Source organism: Helobdella robusta (genome assembly GCF_000326865.2).
Source record: "Helobdella robusta unplaced genomic scaffold HELROscaffold_1, whole genome shotgun sequence".
Taxonomy (NCBI): Eukaryota; Metazoa; Annelida; class Clitellata; order Rhynchobdellida; family Glossiphoniidae; genus Helobdella; species Helobdella robusta.
Window position 1 is genome coordinate 11362381 of NW_008703570.1, and position 14668 is coordinate 11377048.

The following is a 14668-nucleotide window of genomic DNA, read 5'->3' on the forward strand; positions in this document are numbered from 1 at the left end:
ACATGGTTTGCATTATATATATAAATTTATTACAAAAACAAAGCAGTTGCATGCTCAAAAATTAGAAAAAAAAATACAGTTCAAGTCTGGTTCTTTTTTTCATTAAATTTTTAACATTACAGTGAATGAATGAATAATAAAATGAATGAATGAAAAAAAGAATGAATGAATGGAAAAATGTACTACGAACCAAAATGTTGGGTACAGTTTAAATCCCTCCATTTCATCAAACTCTCCCCAAAATATGATCCCTGCTGATCCTAAATAATCAAAAAAATTTTCTCTATTATAAAAACTTCACAAAAAAAAACTCTATCAACATTATGATCAGAAAAGTAATTGTTTAAAAAATGAACTTAAAAAAAATATGAAGAAAACATAGCAAAATGTTACATCAGGTTCGTCTGGCTGCCTCTCATCTCTTCTTACACTGGAGAAATTAACTTCTTTTATCAATTCTGTGAATGATTTAAACTGCAAAAAAAAAGTAAAATTATCATTTTTAATAATTAAATAAATTAAAAAAAGTAAAAAATCAATATAAAGTTTGCAGCTTGCTGGATTAGATAATAATTTTAGTTTGTTAGAGAAACCTAATAAACCTTTTTAATTGAATAAATAAAATCTAAACTTAGATTACATTATAAATAATTATATAAAAATAAACTAATAAACAAAATCACATATTCCACATAAATCCAAGGCAAATATCAATATATCCTAATTCCTAAAAAGTCTTCATCCAAAGCTCCTGAGTAGAAGTAAAACAAAACCAGGATTCATGTACAATACTCAATACCACACTGACAAATATCTACATACAATACACCAGAGTGATGACTGAGTAAATGAGCATCATGAATTAATTTTTATTTAAAATTTTGTGTTGTGGTAGGTAGGTCAACTATTTTTTGTGTGTTAATCCTGGCTATCACTTTAAATTATTTAAGAACTTAATTTAACGAGCTAATCTTATCTGTGATTGTTTACATTACTTTAAAATTTTATTTACTACATTACTACTTGATTTTTTTGTTAGAATTGTTTTTTTACCAGATGATAATTAAATTAAAGATCAAGATTAACTATGTTTAATTAAATTAAATAACATTATTATTACATATTTATTTATTATAATTAATAACTCTTAATTTTTGAATTTATTAACAATGATTATTTTTCATATCAACATATCAACATTTTTATTAATAACAATAACAGTAGTCTTAAAAACTTTAAAAACACTATTAATAACAAACTCTCATTAGAAAATTAGAAAATATTTGATTGCACTACGTTAAAAAAACTCCGATTTTTTCTAAAACAAATTCACAACTAACCACAAACGTGTTGTCAATTTTACGATTTCGCATTTTTTAATAAATCAGGAAAACACAACGATAAATGGAACCACACGTTTTGAATGTGAAAAGTAAACCAGGTTCAAAAATTCAAAGAATAATTTAACAAAGATATAAAATGTTTGGAATTTTTGTTGCTTTTGGTGTGAGAACAGAGCCCACAAAACTTACAAAGACGGTTTTGGAAGTTCAAAAGCTCACAGAAAACAAGATAGTAAAAATTCTTTATTAATATTAAAATTGTAAACATTGTTTCTGCCAAGTCTTGAAAATGCATTGTATTCCAACTTATATATCATATTCTATCAAACATTGTCATATATACAAATATGCTTACGTCTATCGAATTTGAAAAGTTTAAAAAAAATGAATAGAATCTCTATTTATTTATTAAAAATAATAAAATAAATAACATTTGCGATAATAAGTGGTTATAAAAGCGCTTTCCATTCTTGAAATACGTGTTCTATGCACGTTCAACGCGGCTATATAAGCCTTAAGTTTTATCGCTCTTCCTTTTTTTGGTTGTACGTTTCAGGTGCTCGGTCTTTCTGCGATTTGCAATTTTTCTTAATTTGCGTGTTTGTTTCGTGTTTTAGTGTTTAGTATGCCTTTTAATATTTACTCAGTTTAGTTATAATATATTTTATGCTGCTTTCTGATGATGATGGAAGGAACTGGTTTCGCAAATATGCCGAACGTTCAAACACGTGGTGGCGATGCATTCCTTGGCTGTCTGAATGGATGCATGCTATTTTTTTGTTTACTGTTATTTTTCATTAAGTCATTTGTTTTTGCGTATATTCTTCAGTTAGTCAGGTGATGATACGATGACGAGTCTGATTAGGCACGTTGGAACCAGCGGTGTTCAAGTTTTTTGTTATCCGCAACGGTACCGCTTGCCTGATTCTCTGGATGAACCCGAGGCATTTGTCTGATGACTTTCTTTTGATTTGTTTTTTTTATTTTATCAATTTTTTTCAATCACTCGGGATGCAACAATGATGTCAAAAATATTTGCTACTCTTGATGTAAAATGATGTTAACTTAACACCAAATTAACTGAGTTCTCCCGTTTTTGTTTTATCAGTGTTCATTTTATTTTAACTACAAACAAATATTGCATTTAATGATGAAAGATTATTGAGCATTGGGTTATGATATTACTCATGTGATAACTTTATTTTGACAACTGAAGATGCAATACATTTTTTAAATTGATTGACTAACTGCTTACATAATTTGCTGTAAAATTGGCTAACGTGTTTAATGATGAGTGACGGCAGTTTGGACTAGAGTCTCTGAGATTGCTGATGTTAAACTGCCTTTAACCTCTGAAAACTTTGATTATTTATTGATTAACTTATTTTCATTAAGTCATTTGTCACGTGATGATTGTAACGTATTTACAATGGGAATCTCTCTTAGTTTTTTGAAGAAAAAGGTAATCTGATGACAAATGTCCTCAGTTGTGATGTCAAACAGAAATTTTTAAATTAAAAATGTCCAGTATTGTAATAACCAGCCAAAATGTTTAACTGTCAATTTGTTTTGTTGATGCACAATAAACGAAAAAAGTTAACCATTTTAAGGCACATACCATTGGATGTTCTACAAAAAAGTTGCTTAAAATAAATAGATTTGGTGGAAATCAAATTAGTTCTATAGTACACTAATTACAGTTAACAAGTTTGAACGAATCATTGTTTTTCATTGTACTGAGTGAGTTTTGTGATGACTGGGTGGTCGATTGGCGCATTGGTAAATAGTGATCCAACGTAAACATATGCACCCCAAACCGAATGAACAATGACCTTGCAACATCCAAGGTCGTTTATGTTGAACCCCAATTTTTTGTATCTGTGGTCTGTCTCAAATAAAGTTGATCCTGTGTAAGCTCCGAAATACTGAAAGCAAAAATTGTAAAATGATTCACCGACATCTTTATTGATTGAACAAGATTGAAACTTACAGGTCTGCCGGATTCCGGTTCAATGAAATCTGCCCAATAGCCAGCACTCTTCAGGGCATTGCATATTTCAGTTGCTCCCTCTATAAACTGAAACGTGTAATGATACTATCATCATTATACATTAAAATATTTATCAGTAAAATGACAAGTGAAATGCCTGTTTAGAATTAAACATTTTATTGCAACGTCAAGTGTAACCAATAACCTTGACAAGGATTTCTTCTCTCTCTTCTTCAACAGAGGGTGACCATGCACTCATGTCGTTGACTGTATTCTGACTCAATGTAACAATGGAGAGAGGCCCATTTGATAAGTCCCTGTCCACAAACAATTCTTGGAAATCTAAAATAATTTTTCATTTAAATGGATTATAAGCGCTTATTGTGGATGAAATTTTGCATGTCCTGCGGTACTGAGATAGTAAGAGGAGTGAAACAATATTTGAATATACTTTTAGTTTTATGGCAATGTATGCAAACACATGTATGTAGGATGCATAGCTTGCATATTATCAAGTGGTGTGGTGCAGTGCTAATTTTTATGGCATGAAAAGTTTAATTGTCAAAAGAAATGGTAAAATCAGCTTTTCATTTATTATAGTATGCATCTGATTCTTTTGAAAACTTGTAAATGTCCAACCTTTCTTCATATTGTGACTGCATTCAATGGCAGAACATTCAAGATTTCCCAAAGATTTTGTATCAAAGCTGTTAGTACAATCACTCGAATGACATAACTTGGAAAGTTTACAAATTAAATTTTAAAATATGATTTACTTAATTTAAGTAAATGAAATATGTTCATACTTGAGTTTCATAAAATTGATTCAAAACAGAATCAGAGTTAACAGTTTCTTTGGCAGTTTCAGCTGCTTTCAAGCTGTTCCCACTAGCTTCAACAATGATTTCATACATAAATAATTATTCAAACATGTGTATGATAAAGTATGTAAATTGGATAAATAAAGAAAGATAACAGCAAGAATATAACATAATCATTAGAATAGAAATATCTGGGTACCATTGATATGTGTTACAGGAGGCAGTAAGCTAGTCAGGTTAGGTAGAGTTGATGGACTTGGAGAGGGCAGCTGTGCGTGATGCGCATCTTCCACAAAGTTAAATGATGTGAAATGTCTGACAGCAGCATTCAAATTTGGCAAATAAGCCGTGATACGTCTCGCTGCTAAGATCTACACAGAAATACAAAAAATTAATTATCCAAATAATTATTTATTTATTTATATTAACAAAAAATACACCCCGCCATCAATTAATAATGGTGATTACTCCACAATCGCTAACCCTCTCACACCGCTTATTTTCATCTTGCATCACAGAGTTAAGATTATTATGAAGAAATAAAAATTGCAAAATAAATTTTAAGTAGCTAATCAACGACACGACATTCAAATGAACAAGAAGAAAATTAAACGAATGAAATCAACATTGAATTTAACCCTTGCTGCCATCGTCACTGACTAAAAAAGGTGAGAGTGTGGCAGAAAATACTGAAAAATAAAAACGTAAAATAATCTAAGAAAGTCTTAATGACATCTAATAAAAATTAAACTTACGTGAAAAACTTTTTATTTAGTTTGTTATAGAATGTCAAATGGACGCAAAAATTTGATTTATTATTCAAAAAACACTTTTAAAAAGTTGCGTAGTTCGCGAATGTCTGCAGGACACCTTGACACTGTAAAGGTCAAAGATTAAACAACCAAAGAATTGATTTTGGCTTTTAAATTAGGGTTCATGGTTCATCCATATATTTAGAATACCATTGCATCATTCCATTGGATTAAAAAAATGAATTTAAATTTTAGATTTAGTACTTTTCTATAGCGTTGACCTGGAAGCGTTCTTTTTTGCACAATGTTAGATGACAGAATGTTAATGTTATATTGGTTGCCCCATCGAATTCTTCCAATTGAACACTTCATTGGAAGCATTAGCGGCATCGAACTCAGACGTACGGTGACATCCTCGACAAAAAGTAGTTAGCAAACATGCTTAAACTTATACAAAGAATGATACTATTCGAAGTATTTTTGAAAAAACTAGAACGAACGACTGATGATTCTTAAAGGTAAGCCATGGTAAGTCATAATTAACTGAACTAACATAGTTAACACAACACAAAATTAAACCAATAAAAGTTGTTAGCATCGTGAATCTTACGAGTGGTTTGCAATAAGTTCAATTAATATTGTCCAACGACGACGCTGCACAATCGCTTGCTCACCCTTGTATTAACCCATAATTTTAAAGTTCACTGAGAAGAGACTTATTTGCACTCAATATTTAGTAAATTTGTTAATGAACGGTAATGATTGATCTGATCATACATTCAATGGGAAAATTAATAAATTTCAACACAAACTACCATAATTTTCTGCATGCAATAAATGCAATAGTGTATAGTTCATTCTGACATTTTTGAATAATGTAGATAAAAATATGATTTCTTGAGATCACTAATAAAACACATTAAGAATACCACTGCAAAATTTTAATTCAAAATCTACACACGATCCAACTTTGACGTGTATAGAAATCCTCTGATAGAAAATTTTTTCAAAATTTGGGGAACATTTTTATAAAAAATTAATCACAAATTTACAGAACTTTGAAATGCTATTCCTATAAAGTTGAAAATCAACCGAATTGAAAAGTAAAACCAGGATGTCCACCACCTGCTGAAAATGTGGAAAACCCACCACCTGGGTGACCTCCAAAAAAACTTTGGAAGATGATGTTTGGATCGAAAATGGCGCCATCAAATCCTCCACCTCCGCTGTTTATTTCTTCCAAATCTTGGCCACTGTCGTATCGAGCTTTCTTCTTGGGATCAGACAGTACAGCATATGCCTCCCCGACCTCCTTGAATTTTACTTCCTCAGCTTTTTTAATCTCATCTGTAGCGTGTGAATGTCTATCTGCAAATCAATAGTAGAAAACATTTATCAACTTTTGAATTTGCTGAAATCAATATTAAACCATTGAATAGTTGGATAAACTTTGAAAATTTACAAGAAAAACATGAAAAGAGCTGAGACTAACCAGGATGGTGAAGTAGAGCATGCTTCCTGTAAGCTTTTTTAATTTCATCTTCAGTAGCATCTTTCTTGAGAGATAACAACTTGTAATAATCTTTTCTCTTGCTTTTCTTCAATTCCAATTTGGCTTGTTGCAAGAGATGTTTATTTTCTGAAAAAAAAGTGTAAAATATAAAATTTATAAAAAATGTAGAACTAATTTTGTATATACCTTTGGATCTATCAAGTTTTAAAATGGCATCATATTCTCGAACTGCCTCTTCATACTTCTCCAGTTCCATGTAACTGAAAGAAAAAAAGTTATTAAGCATCTTTACTTAATTGATTAATTAATTAATCGATTAATTAATAATAATTCAACAGCAACAACAACAACACACGTTTAGACGACATTTTCCCCGAGATCGGGGGTTGCCGTTTGGCTACCTATGATGAAACCGAAATACCCCTCGACGCCATTCCATCATAAGTAATTTATTTGGCTAATTTTTACGCAGGACGCCCTTCCTTACGCAACCACAGTTATATGCGGTGGGCCTAGCCTTTGATGATCCAATATCACTCACAAGGCAGTGAGGGTCAGTTTAATGTCATAACCAGGACATTATTAATAATAAACAACAACAACACACGTTTAGACGGCATTTTCCCCGAAATCGGGGGTTGCCGTTTGGCTACCCATGATGAAACCGAAATACCCCTCGACGCCATCAAAATCTGTCACTCGCCTCAGTATCACGCAACCCCGCTTTCACCCTGTCCTTCTCCACCTGCTCTCTCCATCCCAATCGCGGACGACCCCTTCCTACCACTCCTTCAACCTCGAACTCCAACGCTCGCCTAATCCCGACCCTTTCATCCCTTCTCAACACATGTCCATACCACCGCAATCTCGATCTCCTTATCAATGTCACAATGTCCTCATTCAGTCCCATCATTGACATCAGCTCTGTACTACTCCTTCTATCCTTCACTTTAACCCCACACATCATCATCCCCATAGCTCTTTCAGCCCTCTGCAGTACACTTTCCTCCTCTCTCCTCAACACCCAAGTTTCACCACCATATACCATCGCTGCTCTCACACATGCTTTTCATACCCTCCCTTTCATCTTCACTGACCATTTCTTTCCACACAATACCCCACCCAGTTCCCTAAATTTCATCCATCCCACACGAACTCTAGCCGTAACTGTGCTCAAACATCCTCCATCCGCATTCAGCTTATCCCCTAAGTAAACAAAGCTTTCCACTCTTTCAATACCACCACTCAACCCCGTCCTTGCGTCCGTCCTATTAATCACACCATGAACACATTTCTTACATTTGAACGTGCCTTCCACCTTTTTCAGTGCCCCCCTCACACCACTACATCTCTTATGCACTCATTTCTGACATCCTATACACAATACCGAGTTAGCCTTCACTCTCCTGTCACATACCCCACAGGGGTCTATTTTACTTATCACTCGCTCCCCACCTTCCCCACTCACCATTACCTTCGTCTTACTAATATTAACTTTTAACCTTTTCTTTTCAATAACACTTTTCCATCTGTCAAATTTTAACTGCAATTCTTCCATGCTCATTAATAATAATTAATAATAATTCACAATTAATTAATCATTAGCTTGAAAAAATAAATAAATAGCGAAATAAAATCAACTACTTGAAACAGATTAAATGTGCTAACCATTTTGCTCTTCTTAGATATGCTTTCAAGTATTTATCATCCAAAGCAATTGCGGAGGTACAATCTGCTATGGCATCCTCCAATTTGTTCATCTGGAAAAAATTTGAAACATCACGAAACATATTATTATTAATATTAATATATAACATGATTGAAAATACTGTTTGCTATATATCGTAACACTGTGATTCCATACTTACACTACAGGCTATTGGTAAAAAATAATAATCGCATGTAACAGATTAAAAATAGTCAACATCTTTACTTTAATAACCCGAGTATGGAAATTTTTAATTCATTCACGTAAAAAAACTTAACTCAATGTTAACAGTGTAGTCATATATCGTATAGAACAGCAAAAATCCTACATTGAAAGCAGCCCACTCAGTATTCCAAAACATAAACAAAAAGCAAACACACAGAAACAAATCCACACGCACGCACACAGAGACAAACACATGCACACACGACTTATTTTTACTTTGCAGAGAACGGTAGCTCTATTGAAGTAAACTTTTGAATTTGTACACTTGTTGAATGGATCAATGGTCAAGACCTCTGTATAAATATCACTTGCCAGTTGGAAGTTTCCTTGTTTAAATGCCGTGTTGCCTTCCTCCTTCTTCTGAATCAAGCTTTTGGCTTTCTGCCAACATCAATTTAACAACCAATCAATAATTATTATTATCATATATTAACACCGATAAACAAATGAACTATGACAGAATAATTATTTTAAAGTCAGTTCATTCACACAATCATGCATCAATTCAATATCCATTCAATTAAAAAAATCATCATTTATTGCAACTTGATTGTTGAATAGAAACAAAAATATAGGGATACAGTCTAAAAATATGCAGATTAAATTACATAAAAAAAAAAAAAACAGATAACAGTAGACAAACCAACCCTATAAACGTTTTTGGCTTTTTGGTGGTCGGGAGCTCTTTCAAGAACAGTTTTGAAATGCTGAAATGCTTTATCACAGCTGTCCATGTAGTACAAACAAACACCACGCACATAAATTGCATCCACACACGATCCATCTCTCCTCAACACGTCACTAGGGTAGGAGATAATTGTTCAAATAAAATTTTAAAAAATTATTTCATGAATTTCAGATAATGAATGAATTTGTAGTCATAAAATAAGAAAAATGACGACATTTAGGCAATAAATATAATTTTACAGAGCTTATTAATGTCACAACATATTAGGGTAAATATTTGAAAACTTCTAAATGACAAGCAAACCTGGAAATATCTTGAGCTTCTTCGTACCTATGCAACATTGCCAAACATTCAGCTCTGAGAATCTTGTATTTGATGCAACCGACACATTGATGTATGCATCTGTCTAAATGATAGATGGCCTGTAGTGTTCAATTATTGAAGTTGCATCATGTTGTCAATCATCATTTCACTTATGATTTTATATTATGTACAATTTGTTGTTTATATTATGAATTACATTTAAAGAATAATTAACTTATTCAAATAAGGATATGTCAAACAAAAAAGAATTTTTATGAAAAATAATAGAAGCAGTAGAAAAGTGAGAATGATGAAGATAAATGATGTGAATAAACGCACTGTTCTGAAATCTTCTTTAGACATGAATGCAAGTGCTTTTGAATCATTCTCCTCAACCATGTTAGCTTGCTTCAGCTTTTGTAACAACCAGCATTCAACATAAAAATGTACATTAAAAAATCACTTTCAACAAGATTTCAAAAAATAATATGAGCAATCATTCATTTGTGTTTTTTAAGTTTAAAATTAATATTCGGTTGATGTTGTAAATTTTTTAATCAGGTTGAAAGCTATGAAATGTAATACTAAAAACATAGAAAATTGTAAAAAAAAAGTGTAGAATGATAACAAAAATTCAAAAACAATCAAAGAAAAACTCAAAAAACAAAACTTGCAAATTATCATACTTCAGTGATGGCCGTGTTGTTGGTTGGTTCCATTTCTAAGACCCTTTTATACAGATGGATTGATGCAGCCACTTCGCCTAATGCTAACTGACACTTAGCTTCCCTTAGAAACCCCTTGAAAAAAATATAAACATTTTAAAAATAAGAAACAAGAAATTATAAAAAAATGAAATATCAGTAAAACATTTAGACATACTTTTACGAATGTAGGATCAATCTGAACAGATTTTCTCGCATCTTCAATGCCTTTCTCGTACTGTTCCAGCATTATATAACATGCTGCCCTGTTTCCGTAATATGATGCCACATCTGGGTTCAAATCTTAAATAACAAAATTAAGTTAATTTTTACTTATATTTTGTAGTAAAAATTGTCAAAAATTAAAAAATAGGTAATTAAATTAATATTATATACAATTGACAAAATTAATTTTAATATAACTATACAAAATAAAAAACTCCATTTGGTATACAAATAAATAAATAAAATTTAATCTTTAATTAAAGCCATGATACAATTTTATGAAAGTCCAAATAAAATAAATAAATAAACATAAATAATGAATATATTTAACTAAACACTTTAAATTATTTACCTAGTATTCATTCTATAAATTTAGTTTATGAAATTTCCAAATAAGATGAACATCAATTGAAATGACAACATACTAATGGCTTCAGAGTACAAGCTCAAAGCAGCTGAATAATTCTTTTTACTGTACTCTGCATTTCCTTCATTCTTCTTATTTTCAGCAAATCTTAACAATTTTAAAAATAACAATTACTTTATTTATCAGAATTTTAGAACTAAATCAAGCAAGATCAAGATTTAAGACAGACAATTTACTTTCACACATATTATTTTATTATAAATTATTATAAATATAAAAATAAGCAATTAACAAATGATCACTAAAAAACTAAACTTTTAACATAATAATTATATAATATAATTTTTAGTAGCATTTTAGTTATATTATTATTAGAATTAGTTAGATTATTAATTATTAGAGATTAGCATTAGATTAGATTAGCATTAGATCAGAGAGGGTCCAACCTGATCAACACCTGCCAACAACATAGAATCCATTTCTTAAATACCAGGATAAAGTTTCACCACCAGGGAACCAAATAAATTAAATTCACATCACGCACTCACTGGTAGGAAATCGCCATAGTTTCGTCGTCATCGACACTACTACTTGAAACGTCTTTGGTGTTGTCCAGGATGGCTTCCTTGGATGACCTGGACTTGACATCTGAAGACACTTCCATGGCCTCTGCAGGCGAATCGCTGTTCGGCATTTCGCTAAATTACCCAAATTTAACAAATTAGAGACAAAATCAGTAAAGAGAAAATAAAGATTTGTCACAATTAAACAGTGGAAATTTTTTACGCAAAATAACCAAACATTCAGCAAATGGCGATGTATAGAGATGTACCAATCATTCGGTCAAGTATTTAATCACGATTATTATTGTTATTATCGTTGTTATTATTCCATATAATAGAATTTTACTTGCATCAAGTTATGGTTGTATTTTTTTAAATCGAGTTTTAAAGTAACTGTGTTAAAGTATCGAGTCTGTGAAAAAGCGATTCTTATTATTAAACAAACTTGTCAAAAAACGGTTGTCTGCGATTTGTTAACAGAATTTGATAGCGAAGTAACTAATTACTAATAATGCTTTCGCTCATATGAAGTTATGGTTGTAAGTTTTTCAAATAGACTTTTATAAAAATATTTTTCGATATTTTGTTAAAAAATTGCAGTGTTCGGATTTGATTGCAAAGAGGTCCCCGCCATCATCCTATGCAATGTGTGTGATGCGTTGTTTCACGTGTATTTACTTTACGCACACCCTGCTGTGTGTTTGTTGTTGATGCCTCTGTGAAAATTTAATGAAGAATATTGAAGAGTGAATTGAAATAATTATTTGTACATCATTTTGTCGGTAGAAAAAAATAGGGAATAAATAGATGGATAGTTATATGAAAACTTTATTTGAAAATTCAAATAAAACGAACGAATTGTATTACATATATGTCTGTTTTGAAATCATCAATTTTGCGTAACAATTTGTAGTTTGAAAACTTTAGCAAGGGAGTAATGTATGACGTTAGTTGATACGAGGCTATGGATAGTTGGGAGATCAAATTTAGAAAAAACACATGATACGCTAGTAATTTTAGTAATCTCATGTTCATTACTCTTGTAATTATTAACAATAGTAGTAGTAGTAATAGTAGAAGCAGCAGCAGCAGAGGTAGTAGTAGCTGTAATAGTACTAGTCAATAGTAACGGTAATAGTAGAAATGTCAGACGTTGTTACAAATAAAAAGAAAAATGCTCATTACATGTATTTATATCGATGTGTGATGCATATTTTTTCATGTATGTGTGTGTCTGTGTGTGTGTGTCTGTGTGTGCACGTTTGTGTGAGTTTAAATGTTTATAACATTTCACATTTCTGTGGAGACAGGCAGTCAGTCGTGTTTCGTTTAATTATTCAGAAGAATGAATCATACTAATATATAGCGTTTGTTAAACTATGCCATACAATTTGTAGTACAAACACAAAGAAACATACGTACAAACAAACAAACAATCGTAGTAGTTGTTGTTAATGACAGCATTAAATTGTAGTTGCTGACAACAAGCAGGAAGATTTGTGGCGGCTACAGCTAATGATGTCATATTTGATGATGACGACGTGTTCGATGATGATGCGTATAACCAAAAATACAATGGCTTGTACTGTTTTTTAGTGTTGCATACATATTTTTCATAAACGATTCCATTTACAAAGTTTCACATTCACGCCGACTACACTTCAGTCTAAAATTTCCTGTGATTTAACCACCTGACAATCGAGAGCCTAGATGTTGCCATACCAATACATGTAAAGACCATATAAAAATATATTCATATAGAATAAACTAAAATAATAAATAATTATAAATAAATAAAGACAATAAATAAATAACAATAGAATAAAACATCATCTAACATTATAATGATTATATATTATCTCCTGGCACAAGCTCTGAAACAAAAAATTTTATAACTTTGCGTTTGGGTCAATATGTCTGGTTGATTGATAATACTACCCCATACTCTTATAGAACACAGAAAGAAAATTGAACTGGTATATTTTATTTAAGGTAGAATATTGAAAATAGAAATCTAACATATAAAATCTGATTAATTAACAATCTCATAAGTTAACCATTTGATTGAAAATATATAAATTTGTTTAACTGTAAATGTAGAAATAAAAGATCGTATGTTCTTTAAAAAAATCCATAATATAACCCTAGCCGTACAGTAACACAAAATAAATTAACAAATAAATATGTAAAACAGTAAAAAAATTAGTTTAAAATAAATATGGAACAATCAATCAAGCCATAAATGTTTGTCATATATATTTGGATTAAGCATATCAAAAACACGTCATGTTGACCGAAAAGAGATTATTTGGAATTTATGAAACTATTTTATTCGTAATAAATTAAGATAGTACAAAGTAAAATAATTTAATTTTGCCAAATTTCTATTGTAAGTAAATTCAATAGAAAGCGATCAAGATTCAAATCTAAAATTAAAATATTTACACACTACGCCCTCAGCTTTCCAATTACAAGATATTACAGATAATGGCAACTTAACAAATGATTGAAAAATATATAGATGAATGTATATGATATATACGATTCCAACAGATATATCAAAGTGAATGTTTAATGATATATGTAGCGGGTAGCATCCTTGTTTTTGTTTGATTATTGATTCAGCAAGTGAATTAAATAGAAGTTAAGAGAAAAAAATTATATAAACAGAATAACTAATCTATAATTTACAATGAATTGTTAAAAAAATATATTTAAAAAAAATCAAAATCCCGTGTAGTCAGAAACAATTGACAAATCTCTGTCGTTGGTTGGATGCATTGCTGAGTCGTTCAAGAGCATGTGCTTGTCATCTATTGAGATTGACTGATTGTCCGCTAACTTGTTCGCCTCACAACTGTCGTAAATATCTATTGCTATGCTGTTGTAGAGCGGGTATAAAAGTTATATTTATTAATTTAATATTAATAATAACGACAAACTAAGTTTATCTTAGCAAAAATGCAGAAAAAATAGCAATTCTATCAATTATATATACAATAGGATAATCAACAGCTGGATGACGTAATATTTATCAAGTGTATTTAAGAAATATTAAACTTAATTCAGCTTTTCCAAGAGCAACCAACAACTGACTCAATCTTATGGAGAATGTTTCAAAGTCGAGAAATGGCTATCAATGGCTAAAATACGTTTCCATTCAAATTTAATAAGTGTCCTACTGCTTCATGTGCACAATATCCACAAACACCATGCCAACTGAACCAGCATAAATGACATCAGTAGCCTAACAACAACAAGCACAATGACAACAACAGCAAATAAAACAAGACTAATAAAGAGACAACAAAATTCCTACTTTGGAACGTTCATAACGGATTCCATAGTGTTGTAGTTACTTGATATTGGAGGGTGCCTCATTGGGTATTTCAAACCATCTCCAAAACTTTTCAAAATTTTATTTAAAATTTTTAATTAATATTTATTTCTTGACATTGGCCTAACA

General features: G+C 31.0%; 2 protein-coding genes across 2 annotated transcripts; both read right to left on the reverse strand.

Moving 5' to 3' along the window:
• Positions 1-3061: 3061 nt before the first annotated feature.
• On the reverse strand, positions 3062-3676 carry HELRODRAFT_63279 (hypothetical protein; the record flags this gene model as incomplete). The annotated part of the gene is made up of 3 exons (XM_009011453.1): positions 3062-3268; positions 3334-3420; positions 3539-3676. Coding segments are annotated over 3 exons (432 nt in total), but the record flags the coding sequence as incomplete, so codon positions are not given.
• Positions 3677-6071: 2395 nt separating this feature from the next.
• On the reverse strand, positions 6072-6510 carry HELRODRAFT_127723 (hypothetical protein; the record flags this gene model as incomplete). Its single annotated transcript, XM_009011454.1, has 2 exons — positions 6072-6274; positions 6399-6510. Coding segments are annotated over 2 exons (315 nt in total), but the record flags the coding sequence as incomplete, so codon positions are not given.
• Between the last annotated feature and the right edge of the window lie 8158 nt (positions 6511-14668).